The sequence below is a fragment of the Strigops habroptila genome, chromosome 1, assembly GCF_004027225.2.
Source record: "Strigops habroptila isolate Jane chromosome 1, bStrHab1.2.pri, whole genome shotgun sequence".
In the NCBI taxonomy this organism is placed as follows: Eukaryota; Metazoa; Chordata; class Aves; order Psittaciformes; family Psittacidae; genus Strigops; species Strigops habroptila.
The window spans coordinates 25,821,363-25,844,608 of record NC_044277.2 but is presented as its reverse complement, the minus strand read 5'-3'; the positions used below and the strand labels follow the sequence as shown (position 1 = coordinate 25,844,608).

Genomic DNA, 23,246 nt, shown 5'->3' with positions numbered 1-23,246 from the left:
AGAAAATGTCACACACTTATTCAGGCAAGCATACCTCACTTTGCTATTCCATAAGCAAATGCCTGTTTGTGTAGCTGTAACACACAGAAGAGTTGCTATGAGCAGTAACCTGGCACAGGAGAATCCTCACTGCAGAAGTGCTAGCCGAGTTCTGCAAGACTGTAAAAATGAATGAGAAACATATGTTATAAAGGAAGTCATATTCACTTCTTTATGTTATCCATCTTACATATGTAAAATGCAAGATAGGTGTAATCTTCCTTTGCAAAGGAACTAGATTTTCTATTTGCAGAAGAAACTTTCAAGAAAGAAATAGTTTTCATGCAGACTGCTTGCTTTATGATTGCTCAGTGCTGAGTTATGTGCTGTTACTGTAAATCTGTGAGAAATGTCAAGCAGGACATAACCATCGGGGTCAGACCAAAGTAGTATTAATGAAGAAAACATTTGTTTCTTGTTCCAGCATGCAGCCTTTTACAGAATTAAAAGAAAGGGCTGAGGCTGGGGGGTATATATGAAATATATAAAGGTGCACTTAAGCTCTAAGAGGGGGCAAATTTCTAAGGACAGTCAGCACGGCATAGCACGCCATCAAAAAGCCAGGTTCATGCCCCAAATTAGAAACATCACAAATTCAAGTTTGAATTTCAGAGTGAAAGTAGTTATAGTTCCTTGAAAATACGCATCCCAGTTTTTAGAATATAGTTTCTTAACACTGCCCTGACCAAAGAAAAAGATTTTAAAATGACAGAAGTCATGATTAAGGAACGTGATTCTCAGCCTCTCTGTTCTTTCAGCAGAGACCAACATCCCTGCAAAACAATTCTGTTGCCAAAATGTCTCTTGGTATATTATAATGTACGTAACCACAGACTTGCAGGCAGCTGGAATTGTGCAATCTTTTCAGGCAGACTCAAAGAGCTCTCAGGAATAACCATCCTTCACAGATAAAACTAAAGCAACTTGGAAGCTATTTATTCAAAATACTTGTCATACCTGCTTTGAATACGGTTTTTAAAAAGGACAGCCATTTCTGTGTAAACATTAACTGTAGACCTGTCTCATTCTGTGACAGCATGTTTTTACAAGATGTTACTTTAAAAGGAAGAAATAGGAGGAGCATTGACTTTCAGTAGAACGACTTGGGTTGTTTCTATTATTCCTTTGGGTCACTGAGGGTTACAGTATGGAACGTGCAATATGATGCAACTTTCCTGCTTGTTTTCAAGTTGGATTACTGAGACTGGCTGGAGGGGTATCTCTGCTTGAATTCAATTATTTCACTTTTCTGCATGGATCAGTAGCCCATTCTGATGAAGTCCTGTTATCTAGTATCTAGTGCCTCTACTCAGTCCCGTGACTTAAGACTCTTGACCTGCTGGAACAGCTCCTTCCAGATGCTCTTTGACACGTAAGTACAGATTTTTGCCTTACTATTTAGCCTTGTTATTAATGGAAAATAAAAATCCCAGGTTAGTGCTCTTGAATTCATTAACTTTTTGCTCTGCCCAGAAGGCTTTATTTTCTGGATGTTTAGTTGTTTTGGAAGATATTGTGCTGTATACCATACTGGCTTTCCAAAAGTACTTCATAGTAAGGACAACGCATTGTTTCAGAAGACAAAGCTGATTACGCTGGGTAAGTAATTTCTTTCTCTGCTTATTTTTTATCATAGATATTACTTTAAAGTTTATTTAATTAAAATAAGATCTTAACACCAGATCAGCCTGTTTTGTGTATTATCATGTCATAAATTATTAGAAAAGCCACAGATATATAATTCTCCAGTTCAGAAAAATAACTGAGTTGATAAATATTTAACAATAAGTAGATTCAATTTAAAAGATTTTTTTTTTTTAAAGTAAACAAAAATATTGGGTTGTTTGAAATGAAATAATACCTATGATTTTCAGTTAACTACCACTCTTTACTAGTCTCCCCACTCTGAAAATCTTTCTGTTTTGTCAAGTTGCACCAGGAGAATAAATGTCGTCTTTGTGTACAGTGTTAGTAAAAAGTCCCATTGTGGCTTTCTAAATTAACAAGAAGGAATTAGACTGCATTTGTTTCACATTAACATCTGGGAAAATGTTGTTCTAGGTTTCAGTGATGCATGGATGAAGGATATTTTTTTCCCCAAAATTCCTTTTGTCTTATTTCAACCATAACTTTCTAAGGAAAAGAGAGCAGCTGATATTTAAGCTGATGCTTGTGCTTGCTAATGACCTCAATTGGGGTTGTTTGGAGAAACCACATTCCAGGAGAGTCTGGGATCTTCTTTCTTGAAAGCTCTCATTGATTTTAGTATTCATGCTACTGCAATAAAAACAGCAGCTAAAGGCAAGGCTAAACTGAGAGTGAGAGAAGAGGCTATTCATATTAGTGTTAACCCATCCATCCTGGTGAAACAAATGTGTACTTATTTAGAGCAGCAGCTAGAGAGTCACTATTCAATTACAGTAGCCTTCCTGCTAAAGGAAGCAAGCGTATCACCCACCCTCTGGTAAGCTGCTACCTTCTCTTTTTAATACCTTTACTTATATTTGGACTACAGGAGCTTTTCTCTCAAATATCCCTTGTTTCTCCTAGGGGAAATCCATCTTCTGACCACAGTAATGCAATTGGAGCATGTGAAGCATTAATTCACTGAATTATTATAAACATAAAATTCGAAAACCAAAAGGAAATATGCTTGTTTCCTATTGAGTGGGATATGTTTTCTTCAGGGAAGATCAAAGTGGATTTTTTGTTGTTGTTTTTATTATTGTTATTGCTAACAGCATTTTATTTTATGCTGTTCCTTCGTAATGTATAATTTCATTTGTTTGCTTTATCTCCCTTGTCACTGGAAAATGTTCAGCAGTATAATCTGCCACTTTAAGACCTGTTGATGCTCATGCTCAGCATGTCTTGAAGTTTCATCTACACATTTTTGATCAAGTTGAAAATTGACATCTCATCTGATTTCATGTTCCAATAGCTATTAATATAAATGTCTATGGTTGGGGGAGGTATTATTTTTAGTTAATCTGTTACATGTGGGAGAAAATTACCCAGAGTGTACATGGAGAAAATAAGAGATTGCTCATGACTTTTAAAATAGCTTTCTACACATATATTGATTTCTAATATAAACATAATTAAAATACGCTAGATTTTGGTTTTAAATGTCATCCTTATTGTCATTAATTTTCTAACTGAAACAAGAAAATATTGGGGTTTCATCAGTTTTATTGCCTGGTTTGACTTTGCTGTGTTCCTTGATGGCATAGCAGACTTTCATTATTAGACATTACGTGGCAGTAGACAACAATCACCTAAAGAAAAGGCCATGAAATTATCTGAAATAATATTAGGGAGTACGTTTCGAGTCCAGCATGTTCCAGCATCTTTGATAGGAGACAACTTTTTAAATGCCCTCAGTTTAGAAAGGAATTTGCTGAATGGAACAGTATTTGGTGTCTAAGAGAGATCCTCTGATTTATTTATCAGTTTTCTTGAATTAAAAGCTGAGAATTCTGAAATGTCCTAACAAATAGAGGCAGCTCGGTCCCTCTGGAAGTCTGTAGAGCAGCTCATAAGATGTCACACTTCCATAACTCCTGACCAAGCCTTGCATAAACATTTGGCAAAGGTTAATTACCTCCTAAAGAAGGAGGCAATCACTCATGAGGCTGTAAGTCCCTGAAGGATGGAAAGTGTCTAAGCAATTCTGCCCTGACAAACCAGGCCGGTACTAATTTGTGGAAGAACTGTTTTTGATTTCAGCTCTGGTTTTCAACTACTATCAATCTGTCCCTTCTTCTTTCACTTTTGTGTATGATTTCTGGCAGTAGCTTGACTAAAAAATTAGCTATTGAGAATTACCTGTGCATGGCGTTATCGTTTTCTTTAACTTTTCAGGTGTCAGTCTACAAGTTCCTTTCTAATGCTCTTTGTGCATACAGCTAGGAGGTAAATATAAGACTGCAAAGGATTTAGGGCCATTACAGCTGTCTGTACTCTCAAGGCATTCTGGTTTTTCTCAAAGACAAACACTTTCCTGCATTAGCTGTGGGAACCCCTAAGGAAGAGCAGGACCTGAATGAAAACAGGGCTCTGAAGTTCTGTAGTAGAGAGCACTGGCTGACACAAGGCACAGGCAAGTGTTTGCAGCTGTTTCATTTAGTCTGCTGCAGCCTCTGAGGCACATCGGCATGTTGATGCCTATCTGAATCTCTGATTTCCAGAGCAGTAGCTCTTTCTGCTTGTCTCAGTCCATGGGGACCAACAGAGCAGGGACTTTCCTTCATGTCAGGAAGCTTTTATGTCATGGTCTTCAGACTTCAAACACAAGAGCTACAAAAATACCTGTATTTAATATTTTTGATGCCATAATTTTTTATTACTGCATTTGGATTAGCATCTAAGTATGTAAACATGCTAAAGCAGAATGCCAGAATGCAAAGAGCCCCTGGTTTTTTATTACTGCATAAAATAAGTTTTTCCGTTCTCAGGAAGCCATTCTGCATTCCTCTCACATAGAGGATTCACTGTAGGGATTTGTTAACTATCTTAATACAGGATTTTCTAACTGAAAATGGCCACCCCCCTGTAAGAAGTCAATTTGTTACAGTCTGATGGTTGTCTCCAGCACATAAGCCTTCCCAGACCTTAGCTCATACTGGCTCTCATTTAGATTATGTGCACCCTCAAAATATGACCTACAGAGATGCGCAAGTGACAGAAACAAAGTCATGCTTGAACAGCTAGGCTTCTTAGCTTAAGTTTTTTGGCAAATGAGTTCAAGGCAGAAGCAGCAGTGATGGTCCCAGAAAAGGGAGGTGGTAGTATGAGGATGAAGTGACAGTGATGACAGTAGGGCAGGACTGTGGGTTCGTAGAACCGAAATAGCAAAATGAGGGAAAGGGTTAGACTGTAGTGACAGACATTGGGCATATCTTCAAATTGTTTTCATCACTGCCTGGATTGTAACAGCAGTAAATTTCTTACACATTACACAAAAAAATTCTTCTCCTTTTTCTATCATACAGGAAGATCTGTACAGGAGACTGTTTAACCATAGAATCATAGAATGGGTTGGGTTGGAAGGGACTTTTAAAGATCATCTAGTTCCAACCCCCCTGCCATGGGCAGGGACACCTTCCACTTAACCAGGTTGCTCAAAGCCCCATCCAACCTGGTCTTAAACACTGCCAGGGATAGCTGCAGGTTCTTTGGGCAATGTGTTGTGGTGCCTCACCACCGGCATAGTAAAGAATTCCTTCCTAATATCCAATCTAAATCTCACCTCTTTCAATTTAAAGCCATTCCCCCTTGTCCTGTCACTACATGTCCTTGTAAAAAGCCTCTCTCTAGCACTCTTTGGGTAGGCCAACTTTAGGTACTGGAAGCTGCTATAAGGTTTCCCTGGAGCCTTCTCTTCTCCAGGCTGAACAAGCCCAAATCCCTCAGCCTGTCTTCATAGGAGAGGTGCTCCAGCCCTCTGACCATTGCATGAAAACTTTGCTGAGAACTAGCATGAGTCGTGCCTCAGTCAAACCTTATTTATTTAAGGAAGACATAGTCCTGAATAAGGAAATTAATAACACTTCAACATTGCGACCCCACTGAACAAAATCAGTGCACTGTCAAAGCTAATGGGAATATTGCTATTGGCTTGGTGGGGGGGGGAGGTGTGCAGCAAAGGGACAGGCAGAAGCTACTTTCTTGCAGATTTTCAGCAGATATAAATTGGGCTAACGTAACTACAGTGAAGTTACACATCTTGGTTCTTATCCTTTCATTCTCCAGCTGTACCTATTCATGGACTTAATTCAGGGTCTGGTTAAAAGTTTTGCTAATGCGACATCTCTCAAAGTACAGAAGTTTTAACTGTTTTTTCTTCTAATTGTTTTTCTTTTTAAATGGTCTCATCCACAGTCACCTATTTGTGAAAAATATTTCCCTACACAGCTCTGGTTACACATTTTGAGAGATCTGAAATAGAGAATAAAAAAAGTATGCAAAACATTGTGTTACTTTAAAAAATAATTTGAACTTTACCTTCGTACTCTCATGAAAGCTACAGATTGTAAAAGTTCTACTAGTCCTAAGTAGCATTGCCACTTTAAATGCTCAAATTCCCTTTAGCTACCAGGCTATCCATACTAGACATCAAAGTTCAGATTTGATATCACGTATGCAAGTTACCTCTATGAGTGACAACCTGTCAATTGCATTACGTATTTTACATATCCTACTTTACAGGAAAATATATTTATCTCATTTATCAGTGAGCCTTCATCTGGGGAAAAATGGTAGCCATTGGTTTTGATCACTACTGGCATAGCTCCACATTCGCATCACCTCTGGAACTGTTGCATTTTGAATTCTCACTCCCTTTGAGCAGTAACCACCTAAATATTCGTGCATTTTGGCTCAGAGCCAGAGCTCTGAATAACCACATTAAAAAAAAAAAAAAAAAAAAAAATTTAAAATATCCCAGATCAGGCACAAAAAGCATGAGGTAATTTTAAACTAGCCCTGCTGCCCAAGTAGTATTAATATAGAATTCTACCTACGTTTCCAGCATGCTGCTGTCCTGATGGGCAATCTGGACACCTGGATCACCAGAGGGTGTTTCTGCCAACATTTCACATAGCCATGAAAAGCAGAAACAGGGCCAGGAGGTTCTGGAAGTATTAGCTCTTATAATTCCTCTCTTCCAGACCAAGGTGACATATTTTTTCCTAGAGGGACAAAGTGAGAAGTAAGACGAGTCACCCGTGTGTGACATCCATCAGCAAAAGATGGAAGACTCAGTAATCACACTTGAACACCTATGGCAAATTAATATTTAACTTTACTCCCATGTTCCCACAGTGTTCCTGTGGTTAGAGAAAGTGCCATTGGGATGAGAAAAGCATTTAATCTTTAAAGATAGTTTGACATCTTTTAATCTTTAATCCTCATCCCGCTTCCTTAGTTATTTGGTCAACTAGGAAACTGAGTTGCAGCAAAAAAAGCTGGAAAAGAACACATGTAATTATAAATTATTCAGGGCTGCTAAACCAAACGTGCTATGTAAAGGAAAGCAAACCTTTCGGACAGTTTGGGGAGGGCAGGTTGTTCGTTTTAAACTCACCATTGGCACACGTTTTAACAACATAAATTTGTGACCAAATGTTTTTGGCCTGTGTGGTGTGAAGGAGCTGTGATCTACTCAGAGAACTTGGCTTTAGCTCATAGGATTTTGAGGAAGTTTTTTTGGAAGTGTTTTGGAGTGTATGTGGAGGGGAGGAAGGGAAGGAGAAATAAATTTCTTTTGAGACAGACACCAGAAAAATTCATTGTTCTAAGTAAGCACCATTATGAGTCAGCAGGACCCAAGAACTGAGACAGTCACTGCAGCCCCAACAGTCACGTTTCCCTTCCCCATTCCTGAGGACCTCAGCCCCAGAGGGGTGTGATGTGTGCACAAGGCTGATTTATCAATGCAGCTAGGCAGTTACATTGTTTTTCCCAGTTCCCAGCATACTTGCATCCTGCCATCCAAGCACCAGAGTGGGAGGCTTTTACAGTCGTGTTTGCTGGACTCCCACACAGAAAAGTGTTCCAGGGACAGGGTGTTCAAAACTTAATCCCCATGCATGCTAGGGGCTTCTACCCAGAGGTCAAGTGAGATTAATAATTAACATGCATTATTCACTGCAGCGGCAATCTTGTCTGTATGAACAGCTAAAGCTCTTTTCTTTACAGAATCATAGAATGGTTAGGGTTGGAAAGGACCTTAAGATCTAGTTCCAACCCCCCTGCCATGGGCAGGGATGCCTCGCACTAGACCAGGTTGGCCAAAGCTGTGTCTAAACTGGCCTTGAACACTGCCAGGGGTGGAGCTTCTTTGGGCAACCTGTTCCAGTGCCTCACCATCCTCACAGTAAAGAACTTCTTCCTTATATTTAACCTGAACTTCCCCTGTTTAAGATTAAACCCATTGCCTCTTGTCCTATCGCTACAGTCCCTGATGAAGAGTCCCTCTCTGGCATTATTGTAGGCTCCCTTCAGATACTGGAGGGCAGTGTATCAACCGAACCACACAGCTTGATGTCAGGAACCTCACTTGACTGCCATGACTTTTCAAATATGATGGACAGTGGCTTAGCAACTTCATTCGCCAGCTTCTTCAGGACCCATGGATGGTTTTCATCATTTTATCCTCATATTAACACTAACCTCCTGAGGCGGGAGCTCTTCAGGATCTTTTTCTCTCTTTTCTCTTGTGTTCCTCAGCAGATAATTTTCAGATGGGTGTGGTTTGATGAAACATAATAATGAAATAAAGTTCTTCCCGGGATGAGAGAAAAATTTAGGGAGAGGTAGGCATGTCGGAACACTCTAGCTGTATTAGAACATGCTTCCAGAAGTACAGTGTCTCCTTATTCCCTAAGATAAAACTTCAGTAACATAACATAGAATTACAATTCAAGGTAAACAATGAAAGTGAACTGAGAGCTCATGAAAGCTTCAGGATCTATAACCAAGGACAATGGCCTCACATTTATCCTTTCAAAAGGTACAGAACAATCAAAGCTAAGAAAATTCACTAGTATGTGGTTCCTGCACTGCAAAATTAAAGCAGGCAAAACAATTGTTCTTTGTACTGTTTATGCCTTGCAGGCTAATTATCTTATGCGTGTGCATTACAAAAGATGTTCTGTTCTCTTGTTTTCAGGTGATAGTTGAGGATGCCAGCCCCCTGGCAAATATGGTGCAATAAGAAATCCAAAACTAAGCATGGAAGAGCTGAAAGGGACAGTATGGAAGAGACAAGTGAAAAAATGCAGATGAAAAAAGAAATCACATTACTAAATGGAGTTTCTTTAATTGTAGGGAACATGATTGGCTCTGGGATATTTGTATCACCCAGGGGTGTTTTAATGTACAGTGCTTCCTATGGACTCTCTCTAGTCATCTGGGCACTTGGTGGGATATTTTCACTGTTCGGAGCTTTGTGTTATGCTGAATTGGGAACATCCATCATTAAATCTGGAGCCAGCTATGCCTATATTCTGGAAGCATTTGGTGCCTTTGTGGCCTTCATCAGACTATGGTCTTCCTTGCTAATTATTGAACCAACAACTCAGGCAGTGATAGCAATCACATTTGCCAACTATATTGTTCAGCCAATTTTTCCTCATTGTGAGCCACCGTATGATGCAGTCAGGTTGATTGCAGCTGCGTGTATATGTAAGTAAAGTTATGATTCCTAGAAGTTAAGAACTATAATTGTAGGTACTCAGATTTTTCTGAATTTCTTTTCCTTTACCTTCTGTGAAAATAATTATTGCCCCTCTAAAACACATTCCTAGGAATTAATAATCTTTTATTCAGACAGATTGTGTTTGGGGCTGTGATTACTAGAGGAGAGAGGAGAATTACAACAGTTTGGCTGTGGAAAACTATGACTGCTGATTAAAAATACATATATCTCTCTGGATCATTGGCCTAACTGGCAGCCCACATTTGGTCCATGGTCTCTCTCCCCTATTTCTTGCAAATCACAAAAAATGAACAAAAAAATCATAAAATTCATACAGAATTAAAAATACTCTGCCTAATATGAGTGTTGTCTCTAGAGAAATTGTGTAGTTTAATCAGACACTCCACAAAGTTGACTTCGTCGTGACTATATGTTTTAGATAAACACAGGGATAAGCATTACAAATATGCCCCCTAGTAGACGGACTGCACTCAAAGTATTTTCCTTGTAAACATGGATTTGTCAAGCTAGGGTATGAGTTCCTCTGAGGCTGTGCTTAAAAACGGTTTAAATTGTACAACACAGCAAAAACTTCCAAAAGGGTAAGTAATTTTCAGTGGAGGCAGTACTCCAGGTGGGGTCTCACGAGAGCGGGGGGGCAGAATCACCTCCCTTGACCTGCTGGTCACACTTCCAGGGTACGTTAGCTTTCTAGGCTATGAGTGCACATTGCTGGCTCATGTCCGTCCTTTCATCAGCCACACTGGCTGTCTCAAATCACCTCCCCATCCTCTATGTGCCTTAGTGTAGCTTCTATGAGGATCTGTTCCATGAGCTTCCCAGGCACAGAGGCAAGTCTGACAGGTTGGTTTGCTCCCAGGGTCCTTACCTTCTTACCCTTTTCAAAAGCAGGTGCATATGCTCCTCTCATGCATATTCTTTTTCTCTGCAGGTTCCTTAACATTTATTAATTGTGTAAATGTGAAGTGGGGAACCCGTGTACAAGATGTTTTCACGTATGCAAAAATTATGGCCCTTATCTTGGTGATATCTGTTGGCCTTTACAAAATTGGTAAAGGTAAGAGTCATTATAATTTACTTAAATTCTTAAACATGAACTGTATACGAATTTCAAAATTAGTGCAGGAAGATCAGACTCCTTTACACTTACGTAATGAAGTGTTGGGGTTTTTCTGGAAAAAAAACCCCAACTGTCTCTCATAGGAAGATTAGAGAAATGTTATGGCTTGTTAAGCAATGGGAGGTTAATTTTTATTCTATCCTTAGCGTGGATGGAAGACCACACGCCAAGTTCTGCATTGCTCAAGCTGAATAGCAAATAGCAGCTGAATTAACATCAGTTTAGTGCTAACTCGTTTAAAGTCAGCCTCAGAGCCTCTGACTTGTGCTTATTAAAGGCTAGTGTTGCTACTTGTCCTATGATAGGAAAGCACAGCAGAAACTGCTGGACACATCCTTTGCATTGCTCCTCACACCACAGTCCCTGGAGCGCCCATGGCAGAGAGCCACCACAGCAGCCTGCAAGGGGAGAGGACAGGGGAGGGTGGCACATGTGCTTTCCTTCACTGGCAAGAGGGTGTGCTTCTTCCTAGAAACAAGGGAGAAGATTGTGATAGAGCAGTCCTATAAATCACTGTGGTATTGTAAGACATCACAGGACAGATGAGCCACCTCACATCAGCAATAACTGCGCTGAGCTGAATACGCTGAAAAGCTGGAGACTAGTTTATTCCTGCGCTACCTCTGATCTTTGCATATGACAGTGGATTTGATTTTATTGATTTGGGCCTCTGGTACAGTGAAGTTTCTTCCAACTCTAGCTCTTGTACTCAGCTACTAAGGTTTTTTTCATTTTCCTTTCCCATGAAATTCCTGAATAGGTATTGTATCTTTATTCAGTTGAAATAAAGATGGTTTCCCCTCTTCACTTCAGGAATTGTCTTTTTCTCCTGCTGAAACTAGCTTATAAAACCTAACGAGCATGCTTGCTTTTCCATGTTTGCTATCTTTCTCCTTTCCTTGGCTGCAGTTGCATCAGCTGTTATGGTTTAAAGCTACTCCAGGCTTTAAGAGAGCTTTGTAGTTTAGCCATTGTCTGTGCATGTCAGTTGTCACCAGTTTGTTCAAGTCTAAAGAAACCCAAACAAATGAACTCAGTCCTAAGGGCATGAAGATGCAGAGGAAAAGCACTGCTCAAGAGCCCCAGTTCCATGAAGGAGTAGTTTCCCTCATAAAGCTGCTGCAGTTTTACAAAGGTGTGAATCCATGATGTCCTGTCCCCACAGTCACAAATTTACCTATGCTTTCAAATCGTGTCCTTCAAAACTGCCAGCCTGCTTGCTGGCGTGCAGCCACCGTGACGCAGTTTGGCCCAGGGGCCATTCCCTCTGGATCTGCATCCATACAGCCCACACCAGTTCCTTGCATTGCTCCATGGGGTCAGGGAGGGTAGAGGCAGAGAGGAAACATTATTGTGAGGAACACAAAATACTGAGGGCTTTTACTGGTAGTAAAGTCTTGTCTCTACTTTGTTTAAGCAGAACAGAGCATTTAAATGCAGAAAGGGCTGGGAGGAGGAATGATGTAGACTTCTGGAGGTAGCTGTGATCAGGTCAATGCACTCTTAAACTCAGCAGCTTTTTTAATCAAAAGAACAGTTACGACATTTTAGCCGTGACATATTCCTTCTGCTGTGCTCAGTTACACCTCTTGTTTTAAAACACTGTGAATGTAGGTGATCTTGAATATGAACTGTCTGTAGTGAAAAAAAAAAAAAAACAGTTTTCTTTGTCCTTTTGGATTTTTCTCTTTTTTTCCTTCCAACTATTTTCTCCCCCAAAGTGTGTGTACATCTCATAGCTTCACCTTCCTCAGTTTGAACAGTCTCCTTGTAGTTACTGCTTTTCAAAGACTGAATTGCTTTTGTGGTATCTATAACCTCCTTGGTTTAACCAGAGAGTGAAATTGTTTCATTTTACAACAAAGACCTCACTTTCTTCCTAATAGAGGTTTAAGCATGTTTCTGTCTTCCTTAATATTTAACCCACTTTCAGTTACATTAGATAGTTGACTTTCCTTCTGCAAACTCAGTAAAGCCTTTCTTCTCCTTTCCAGAACCACAGTGAAGTCTCACACAGATTCATTAACATTTTGTCTATTTTGCAGCAGGTTTTCATCTCAACCAGTTGAGCTAAACTAGAGGAGAATTTTGAAAGGAAAGCAAGTCTCCTCCCTTAATTTTTAGGAGCACCTTTGTGGGACAGAGCATGCCACTGAGAACCATGCCTCCAGGAGTTCCCCTCCAGTGGCCACTAATTCATCTGGTAAAAACAAAAGCACAGATATGAGGAAGAACTATAAGACAGATTCAGGAATTGAAACTGGGTTTCCCAAAGTGCCTCTGCCTGGCTGACAGGCATAGCATCACTTCAGTATGGCTCCCTCCTGTAGGCTAGACAGTGATGCCAGGAGATGAGGACTCTGTAAGTTCTGGTAGAATTATCCAAATAACAAAATACGGGAAAATGTCTTCTGCTGTCTTCCTGTACAAGAACAGCTGTCTGAACATCTGACTGAAGCTTTGCTATGTGTCAAGTGAAAATACAAGCTGTGCCCTTTTAGAAATAGTAATGAAGCCTGGATGCAGTGGGCTTTTATTTCCTTTTGGTTAGCTGAGACTTTTAGTGTAGTGTCTGTCTATATCATAAGCCTTGAAATCTAAGAGGTACCTGTCATTTGTACAGGAGAAACAGAAAACCTGAAAGCTCCATTCGAGGGCTCTGCAACACACCCAGGGATGATTGCTTTGGCTCTCTACTCTGCCCTCTTCTCCTACTCAGGATGGGACACACTCAACTACGTCACCGAGGAAATGCAGAATCCTGAGAGGTAAAAGCGTGCTTTTCCTTTGTATTGCTGAAGTGTGCTGGTAAGACAGGTGAGATGGCAGGACAAGCTGCTTTGTATTTGTTTCTGACTGGAAATTTCTCAAACTATTTTCCCTGTAAAAACCTTCTCCTTTTGAAAAGAAGGAGTAAGTATGAGAACTCTTTCTGATTATTGTCCTCACTTGCCAATTGTATCACACTAATAAATCACTTGTCTGCATATATATATTTTACACCCTATACTTCAGATGGCAATTTTTAAAGAGGAGAACAAATTCCTTTGGAAAGCAGAGAAAATCATGGATCATCCAGGCCAGTGAAATTCCCTACTCCTTTTCAGTCAGACAGAACAATTGTTTTATTTTTCCAAGACTGGTTTTACCACCAATAGAGTAAGACTGTGTCGGTTTTATGACTGTTCTATCATTACTGTTTATGGGTAAAATGTTTAATGTTGCTAAAAATGAAAGGTTAAGTAAAAGAATAAAAAAGTCCACAGGTAGAACTGGAAATATCATCTTCTGCCCCTGAAGTGTGCTTTTAAATCTTATTGCTTAAGTGCTCTCTTAAATTGCCTTATATACAATTTACAGGTATAAATGTACATTTTTTAATCTGAAACTTCTGGCAGGCCCACAAGCAGCCAACTATGTTGCTTATGGAATTGTTCCACACATGGCTGCACATTATTTTGTAACCTCATGATTACAAAATGATAGATTACAAAAAGTGATGGAGGTATCCATTCACAAATGTTTGAATTTGGGAACACTCTTCTACTTAAATATTCTTTATTTAAATAATGTGAAATAATTTTACCACTTTCCTTTTGCAGGAATCTACCTCTTTCTATTGCAATTTCAATGCCTATTGTTACTGTTATTTATTTGTTGACTAATATAGCATACTACGTAGTGTTGGACATGTCGGCTCTCCTCACAAGTGATGCAGTGGCTGTGGTAAGTTGTATAAAATAATTTTTAAAAAGTTACTCTATGGATGACACTGCATAAAAATCTCAGGTAGCATACTTCTTGGCAAAACAATTGAAATATTTCTATGCTGAAGGCTATTGCTTTGTTTTAAACTTTGTTGTCATGTAAGAGTGGAAGATGCATGTGAAGATGAATCTGCTCTTGTAAAAAACCTCTTGTATACTCTAAATCCTGCTCCTAAAAGCACTTCATTGTAGAAGATGCTTTCTCTAAGGCCAGACAGAGAAAGAGCTATGCCAGATCTGGGTGGTTTTGCTATCATTCTAATGTACAGTGTGTGATGTTTCATGCTGCAGGATCACAGCAATATTTTCAACACAAAAAGGTGCAATGAAATGCTTTTTAAAACCTTACTAATGTTTTATACAAAAGTTATAACTCATGGATTACTACAGTCAGAATTTGTCAGAATAGGTTAAAGGCAATACATTTTTTTCTATTATGTCATTAACTTGATCTGGGCTTAGAAATGTTGGGGGGGTTAATCTTTTTTTAATGTATCTGCCATTTTTATTTTGATGTTAATCAGGTTTTCCAAATTCTAATTTCACAAGTTGTTATCAGGTGTCATAAGAAAGGATGGACTATGACACCGTATTGGTAGGGTGTGTTTTCATGAGAGTTTCTCAGGATTGTCCATATGCCTAATATAACAGGCCTCACTATTATTTTTTCTGTTACAGACGTTTGGTGGTGAAACCCTTAGTTATGCTAAGTGGATAATTCCTATAGCGGTGGCCATGTCTTGCTATAGTGGCTTAAACTCATCAATAATTGCAGCATCTAGGTATGAAATATAAGATTTATTTTAACTAATTGAAGAGGAATCATTTACTATTAATGTTCATTCTTTACTACACATTGTAAAAGTGACAGTTAATTTTTGCCATGTCAAGTTGTTAATTTATGATGGAAGAATTGTTACGATCTGATATATCTTCTCGTGGTCAGCACCAACTGATAAACTAAAGCCACTTGAGAAGAGAACAACATTTACAACAAAGTAATAAAAGAATGAATGCTGCCTTTGTCAGAAAGCAATACCGGTTGAGTTTTCTGTTTTTTTCTTTAGACTTTTTTATGTTGGAGCCAGGGAAGGACACCTCCCTGATAGTCTGAGCTTGATTCATGTAAAGTGCTTCACACCAGTCCCTGCTCTCCTCTTCAATGTAAGTGACAGCCGAGCCCTGTGCATGGCCAGGGCAGCTGGGCATTCGGACACAGGGAGTATAACATCTCGCCTCTTCCTGGTGTTTCTCCTGGGCTTCTCCTGCACTGGAGACACCTTCCTCAAATGCCCACAGTTTCTAAAACTCACTGAGGGTGGTAGTGGTGGTGGTATTTTATCTAGCAGGGTTTTTTCAGTGGAAAGGGAATGGCTTGATTTACATTCATATGCTCTTTGAACAAGATTAGTGAGGAGTAAGTAAAATAGCATTACTTAGAAAATAGAGAATGGCTAAATATGTAACAGTATACACAGGAATTGTATAAGCCTTTATGCGAGCTTTCAGTGTCTCTGGAGAAGAATATGGCAAGAACATCTTTCAGACCCCGCCATAGGCAGATTTTCTAGAATTCTTGTTACAACAGGAGTGACAACATACTTAAAATTAAATTCCTACCATCAGATACCTGTAGCCATATTGACATTTTTCCTGCTGTCACTATACAAATGAATCCTGTGACACAAAACTGAGGAATGATAAGGTATAGAATTACTGCAAATTATTTTAATAAATGATTCATAAATCTAACATTAAAATAAGGGGAGGATGTGCACAAACAGAGAAGGTGGAATCATTCCGAAGCATTTCACTGCTGTTTATTTGAACATATATTTTGTGTCTTCCATTGCCCTGGGTTACATATGGCTTATGAATTATCATACTAGTCTTGTTTGACACCACATAATTTACTAAAAGTTACAATCTCATGGTCTGGGGCTCCTCATCCAGCCTTCTTAGGAGGGTTTTCTGTTGGTGCTAAAGCATAACTTCACAAACCTGACACCTCTTCAGCCAAATGTGGTGGTCTCACTGCTGTGTTTAAGGAAGAGATAGCAGCATGTTTCACACAGCATATTTGCAGATTTCTCAGAGTTTTAAGTACATCCATACATGGACCTGATCTCCTATGTCCAGAAAAATATGTTGGAAACAGGCCGTTTTATAATTTTACTACCTTTTTATTTTCACATTAAAAAGTCTTTGTTTTTATTATCTCTAGGGCTTAATGACTTTGATCTATCTCCTTGTGGAAGATGTTTTCCTCCTCATTAATTACTACTGCTTCAACTACTGGCTTTTTGTGGGTCTGTCTATTGCAGGACTAATATATTTGAGATACACTCAGCCACATAGACCCCGGCCTATCAAAGTAAGTAAACAAGAGAGGAAACAAGCTCTAAAAGCCAGTTAGTGCATGTGTTTATGTGCTCTATAATATCACAACCATAACATTGCCAGTTATGTTACAGATTAGTTATCAGCCATAGAAATCCTTTCAACATACAAGATGAGAAAGGAGCAAATCCCATTTGAGTTTCCACAAGAATATCTGTTCTGGCACTTTTGCTGTGAGGTCGAAATGATATTTGCCATTTATTTTTCCTTTCATTCAACCTTACAACTATCTTTGTTTCAAAATAAATAAGGACTAAATAAATGCCTGGGGTTCTTAGCCCATCCTGGATCAACCCCGTTTTGTATTGCTCACAGAGGAGCTCAGTAGAGCTATTGATGTGGGCGATAGAGAAGTTAGCACTTTGATCAAAATTACACAACTGAACAAATTTGGCAAAATCTCTCCAAAGCCCATAAATACCCAAATTTCTGCTCATGCAGAACTTCAAAAGCATGAATAATCAAATATATTTTGATTGTTCCCTCCCACTGCATAGTGGTCATAGACAGTAAAATGCAAGTTTTTTATGACTGACTGTAGAAGAGCATCTGGCTATCAGTTAGGAGAGGGAGACCACAGAAAGAGTGCCTAAAACTTGATTCTGGTTTTAATATGGTGATTGTCCAGGAAGCAGGGAGGGAAACGCACAGCTTCCCCCAGGCACACAAAATCACATGCTGTCTTCCATTTCGCTGCATTCTGTTGGCTCCATGACCTGCATTTTGATGCAGCAGTGATGCAGCAAAAATCATGAGAAATCCAAATTAATATGCAATCTAAACATTTCTTCCTTGTCACTCTCACTTCCAAACCTTGGGCATCATTTTTACCAATACATTTTTTTCCATTCAAGTGGAATATCCTGATTATAAAAAACCACATGGTTCATAGGCATAAAATATCCTGAGTGCCTACTGCTACAAGTTTCCAGTCTTCCAGAACAGACCAAATTTTCCTGAAGCATGTTCATATTTCATTTCCAAACTCTCCCCCAAAATATGGTGAAGATAAAGATTAAATCTTGCTTTACTGGCAGTTTTGCTACTGACTTTACTAAGGCAAGGATTACAGTCAGATTATAGACAATGACTGTTTAATTCCTATCAGCATTTGCCAGCTTAGTCAACGTCCCAACTCCACACACACTTTTTCCTTTTCTGAAGCATAGCAGTTGGTTTTCATTGACTTACTTACATTTTTAACTTTTATAAGGAAAAAGAGTTATTTATACCATTAAACACTCAGGAGTTGCAGCTAGTGTTCAAATGTCAACTCCTGGGCTCTTGAGAAGGCTCATTACTACAGGCAATGAAAAGTATTTTAGTGCAAAATAAATCCACAGAGAGGTTATTGCAACTTTCCTTATTTGCAGTACGATATTTGTTAAGTGCCCAGGAGGTTGTAAATCAGTCCATTAATTCTGTAGCATCGACATGATAATTGAAAGCCTACTTGAGTTAGTTCCCAATAACAATTACAATTAAAAATTTGCAATTGAAGTTAGAGGGAAAACTACCCATTACTGCTCAGTTTTAAAGCACTTCTTTCAAAGATCAATCTCTTACTAATTGGAAAGGAATTCAGCTTGTGCAGGCCTGAAAGCAATAAAATGGTCAGATACTCAGGTGTATACCAAGTAAGAAGCTCTCAGCACCATACGCATAAGCTAGCAAATTATACTGACTCTAGGCAGTCAAAAAATTCAGTACATAATAGCCATATAGTCAATAGCTGTATTTTTATTATTGACATGTCTAACTTTAATCTGCAAAGACTGACATTTTTACTGCATCTTTTAATAAATGTTGGATTTTCTTTTTTTTTTTTTTTTTTTTTGTCTCCACAGCTTAGCCTCTTCTTCCCTATAGTATACTGTTTATGTTCCCTTTTCCTGGTCATAGTTCCTCTCTACAGCGACACAATCAATTCCCTTATTGGCATTGGTATTGCCCTCTCAGGCGTTCCTGCATATTATTTAGGAGTCTATCTGCCAGTTGAAAAACGACCTAAATGTCTGCAGTGGCTCTCTGGTAAGCAACATAGAATCATAGCATGGTTTGGGTTGGATGGGACCTTAAAGATCATTTAGTTCCAAACCCCCCGACATGGGCCTGGACACCTTCCACTCAAAGCTCAAAGCCCCATCCAACCTGGCCTTGAACACTGCCAGGGATGGGGCAGCCACAGCTTCTCTGGGCAACCTGTGCCAGGGCCTCAGCACCCTCACAGTAAAGAATTTCTTCATAATATCTAAATCTAAATCTACCCTCTTTCAGTTTAAAGCCATTCCCACTTTTCTTGTCACTACATGACCTTGTAAAAAGCCTCTCTCCAGATTTCTTGTAGGCCCTCTTTAGGTACTGGAAGGCTGCTCTAAGGTCTCCGTGGAGCCTTCTCTTTTCCGGGCTGAACAAGCCCAACTCTCTCAGCCTGTCTTCATAGGAGAGGGGCTCCAGCCCTCTGGTCATTTTCATGGCCCTCCTCTGGACTCACTCAAGCAAGTCCATATCCTTCTTATGCTGAGGACACCAGAACTGCACACAGTACTCAAGGTAGGGTTTCACGAGAGCAGAGTAGAGGGGCAGGATCACCTCCTTTGACCTGCTGGTCACATTTCTTTTGATGCAGCCCAGGACATGGTTGGCTTTCCAGGCTGCAACTATACATTACTGGGTCATGTTCAGTTTCTCATCAATGAACACCCCCAAGTCCTTCTCCTCAGGGCTGCTCTCAATCCAGTCTCCTCCCGGCCTGTATTTGTGCTTGGGATTGCCCCGACCTAGGTGCAGGACCTTGCACTTTGCTTTGTTGAGCTTCATGGGATTTGCACGGGCCCACTTCTCAAACCTGTCCGTGTCCCTTCAGCACGTTGACTGCACCACACAGCTTGCTGTCATCAGCAAACTTGCTGAGGGAGCACCCAATCCCACTGTTCATGTCACTGACAAAGGTGTTGAACAGCATTGGTCCCAACACCTGAGGGACACCACTTGTTACCCATCTCCAGTTGGACACTGAGCCTTTAACCACAATTCTTTGGTGCAACCACCCAACGAAGTCCTTGTCCACTTAGTGGATAACATGTTCTTGTCCTGCTCAGTATGTCAAAACTTTGAATGCTTGGTCAGAAGAAAGAAAGAATAGTTTTTCCTGGAATCCTTTTTCTTTATGAAGATTTGTTACACTTTTGTATATGGCATGTCTGAGATTGTTTGCTTCATCACATGGTCCTGAAAACAAAAGCATCCATACCTGTACAAAACAGTTCAATATGTGGATGTAATATGGTCATCTAATATTTGTGGTGTTGAGCTATTTCAACATCTGGCTCGATAAAAGCCATGTAGGATTGTGAGGACTAACTGCATGCAGTTTGATACCCTAGAAGGCAGAAATACCAGGACACCACTGCTTCACTTCCTGTCAAAGGAATGGAATATCTGCATCAGTGGAGTACATGCATTTTTGTAAATTATGAAATAATGAATTGTTGGCCTGATGGGTAGTTTCCACTCCTCAAATTCAGGCAGTCTTGAGAAACAAAACTTTAACATTTTTATGCGTTTCAAACTCAGCTATCAATCTGACAATTCAATGGAAATGTTGATGAAAGTCTGATTAAACAAGACTTTCTGTTTAATTATTGAGCTGCTTTTGCCTTTAGCTATTTATAACATGTGCTTGATCCAATTGATTAAGGTATTTTAAGATTTTCCTAATATCTGTGTAGTGCTTTCAAATCCTCAAAATCCATATATTTGTCTCAGATGCATTATAACTTTGTCTCACACATTTTTGCTATTACAGCTACAACAACAAAATATGTTCAGATGCTCTTCTACTGTGCTCTGTCAGACTTGGACATAGACATGGAACCTACAGCAGCTAAAAATAAATAGATCTGCCTTGACATTGAGAGTTGTGCCTTGACATTTCCTTTCTGGAGCATTTTTTATCTTCTGACGTTTTCTCCATGTGTTCAGTTATACTAAAGCACTAACCGCTGTACTATGCATCAGTTTGATGTCTGTTAATTTGTGCTTGTTTTATAAACCACTCTGGTTTACAGGATTTTTTTAAAAAATCTGTTAATAGTGACTTATCATGTAACACTTTGAAACTATACAGCACTGTATGAGCAAACATCAGTAGATAAGTGCTAGATATTACATTAATTGCAAAATCATAAGAAAAAGTATTAGGTCTCATCATAATCCTAACAAATAAATTGATACATTTAACAAAAGACAGACTAGATATTTGCAAGATTCAAAACCTGAGTTAGGAAGTAGATGCCAAAGTGTACTTCGAAAGATATCATTAAATTCTGGAAAATGGAAAAATTTCATAATTCAAACTGGTAGACATGCTTTAAGTCAACATAGTATTAGTGTTAAACTATTCTAATGCATAATTCCTGGCATACATAGTTTGCCAAAAGGAGGAAACCAAAGTTTTCAGTCATTTAAATTCTGTGAGAAATTCTTGTTTGATGATACCCCCTTCATTACCCTTTTGCAGAAGAGGCATTTTGAACAAACAAATTATACCACAGTAACTGAAGTACTTTTGCTTTCCAGCAGAACAACCTGTCATGGAGCACTGTAAGGGACTGAATCATGTTCCATCTAGTGTATATTCAGGGAAATCATTTTACCTTTTCATAGTGTCCATTGCTTGCCTGGAAGTATCCAAGGTGTGGATACTGAATGTACTGATTTTTTCCGCAGTGAAACTTAAGGAATTCACAAGGCGAAATAAAAACTATTGATATTTACAAAATCCCTTGAGCCCCTGCCCAAGGCCTTTCAGGCCTCACCAGTTCCTGCTGGCAAAGTAACCTGCAGGTCTCCTACTGAGCATGCAGGGAGCCTCCAGCACTGGCTGCCAGGTCTTCCTGTCACCTAAGTGCCTGTTGCCCAGCACCCAGCACAGGCATGTGCACTGGACAAGCGCACCCACCAGTGGGTGCCATGGAAGAAAAAGGCGGTTAGGAACTAGGATCGAGCTCTTGAACATTAAGTTTTTCAGTGTGGCACACGGGAATGTGTAACCAGTCCTAATACTTAGTCTCCTGATATGTCATTTAAAAAAGAGCTATCAATCAGCCTTGCAACCTAGACCATAAAAACCAGCTGCTCCAGCTCTAATATGGTTTTTTGATATGTAGTAGTGTTTGTTATCCTTGTTGGCAAGGTGTACTTCCTTTCTGTAATTATATTTGAGTATAGCGTACATTGTTTCTAATTTGAGCTTCTGCATTCCTATTCAATTAACACCAGTTAATGTAATTTAATCTTACACAAGTCCCGTAGCTTCTAGCATTATTGTCTTTTATTGATGTCTGCCCAGAGAAGGAGCAATTCAATAAGTAATTATTGCTACTTAAACCTCCCTTCATTCCCTCCCCACTTTGTAAAGTCATTTGCAGGATTGTAATTTCATGCATCTCCAACACAGTGTTTGGTGACAGGGCTCCTGTGAAACCTTATATGTGCATTTCAATGTCATGTGCTGTGGTAGTTTCCTTTCAGCAGGGTTTTCTTTTGATATAAAATATGAACAATAAAAATGCACTAAACGAAGCTAAACATGAAGATATTAGAGATGCACGTTTTGCTTTTTGGAAGCCACTGATTTGAGCTCTCAAATCACTTCAGTATCATACTCACAAAACAAAAAGAGGAAAAAATACCTAGGGTGTAGTTTAGTTTGCCCAGATGAGTTTCCCCACGTACTTCAGACACACACCGCATGCCTGTTACAGTATAGAATCCTACTCTATGACTGTACAGAAATACTGCCTTTTTGCCCCATCTCTCACAAAGCACCGGTTAATGACAGAGCCACAGTTCCAAACGCTATCAGGGCACATAGAGAGTACAAACCCTGCAAGTCAATACCAAATTAAATATGACAGTCTTTGCCTCCACAGAGTTCAAAGTCATGCTAGGTGCTGAGCTGTGTGTCACACCAAGACAGCACTGTACCATCCTCTGAAGTTTTTCCTTACAGAACCAAAGTTCGTAAGTGATTAGTGTAATAAGGGCTACAGACAAAGACCATTTCCATAGAGAATTCTGAGCTAAGAAACTTCTTTCTTTGTCTGTTTTTTGCCAAAATCTGTTTTTGCATGAATCTCTTAACTTTCTGGGCATGATGCACAAAGCCTTTGTTTTATTTCTTTCTGGACAGAAGGAAAGTAGTGGTCAGATGCAATGCTATAAATGTGAATAGTGTTATTGAAATTCTCTATGCAACGAGAAATGGTAATGTGTTTGTTAATTTTTCATTCCTTACAAATAATAATACCTGTAAGTTGTCAAATATCTAAAGCAAGTCATAGCTGCTGAAGTGTTTAAATAAATAAACATTCTACGAATGCTGTATTTGTGTGGTTTTAAAGCATAAAAATAGTACTGTGAATGCAATTTGCCTTGCCTTACGTCTCGCAAGTTGGTTTGCCAAAATCTAACTCTTATTTTTATTCTCTGTAACACAACAAAATAAGCATTTGTGAAGGAAAAATTTCTAGTTACTCCAGGTGGGACTCTTTCTCACTGCAGTTATGAGCAATTCTTTACCCAAACATTTTCTGTTTGGGTAAACACATTTTTTCACATTATTTGTGGGTGGTCAATTATGCAGTCAAATGATAAACAGTTTTACTTGTTCAGAAGCGGTTTTGGCATCGAG

The 23,246-nt window shown here is 39.3% G+C and overlaps 1 protein-coding gene across 2 annotated transcripts; it reads left to right on the top strand.

Moving 5' to 3' along the window:
• Nucleotides 1–1,160: 1,160 nt before the first annotated feature.
• Nucleotides 1,161–22,932, top strand: LOC115610192 (Y+L amino acid transporter 2-like). Of its 2 annotated transcripts, none has more exons than XM_030491299.2 (10): nucleotides 1,161–1,415; nucleotides 8,715–9,228; nucleotides 10,194–10,319; nucleotides 13,006–13,150; nucleotides 13,985–14,108; nucleotides 14,828–14,931; nucleotides 15,217–15,313; nucleotides 16,374–16,523; nucleotides 18,397–18,580; nucleotides 20,358–22,932. In XM_030491299.2, the coding sequence occupies exons 2-10, from the start codon at nucleotides 8,727–8,729 to the stop codon at nucleotides 20,447–20,449; spliced, it is 1,524 nt and encodes a 507-aa protein (XP_030347159.1). In that variant the 5' UTR covers nucleotides 1,161–1,415; nucleotides 8,715–8,726; the 3' UTR covers nucleotides 20,450–22,932. The 2 variants fall into 2 exon arrangements, with proteins under 2 accessions (XP_030347159.1, XP_030347149.1); XM_030491289.1 differs by lacking the exon at nucleotides 1,161–1,415 and adding an exon at nucleotides 1,564–1,642.
• Nucleotides 22,933–23,246: the final 314 nt, after the last annotated feature.

Excerpts from the sequence above, each read along its gene's own strand:
- LOC115610192 (XM_030491299.2), top strand. The coding sequence starts at position 8,727 with ATGCCAGCCCCCTGGCAAATATGGTGCAATAAGAAATCCAAAACTAAG. Across the intron at positions 10,320-13,005 it reads CCTTTACAAAATTGGTAAAG|GAGAAACAGAAAACCTGAAA; the intron begins GTAAGAGTCATT and ends TCATTTGTACAG. Across the intron at positions 14,932-15,216 it reads TCAATAATTGCAGCATCTAG|ACTTTTTTATGTTGGAGCCA; the intron begins GTATGAAATATA and ends TTTTTTCTTTAG.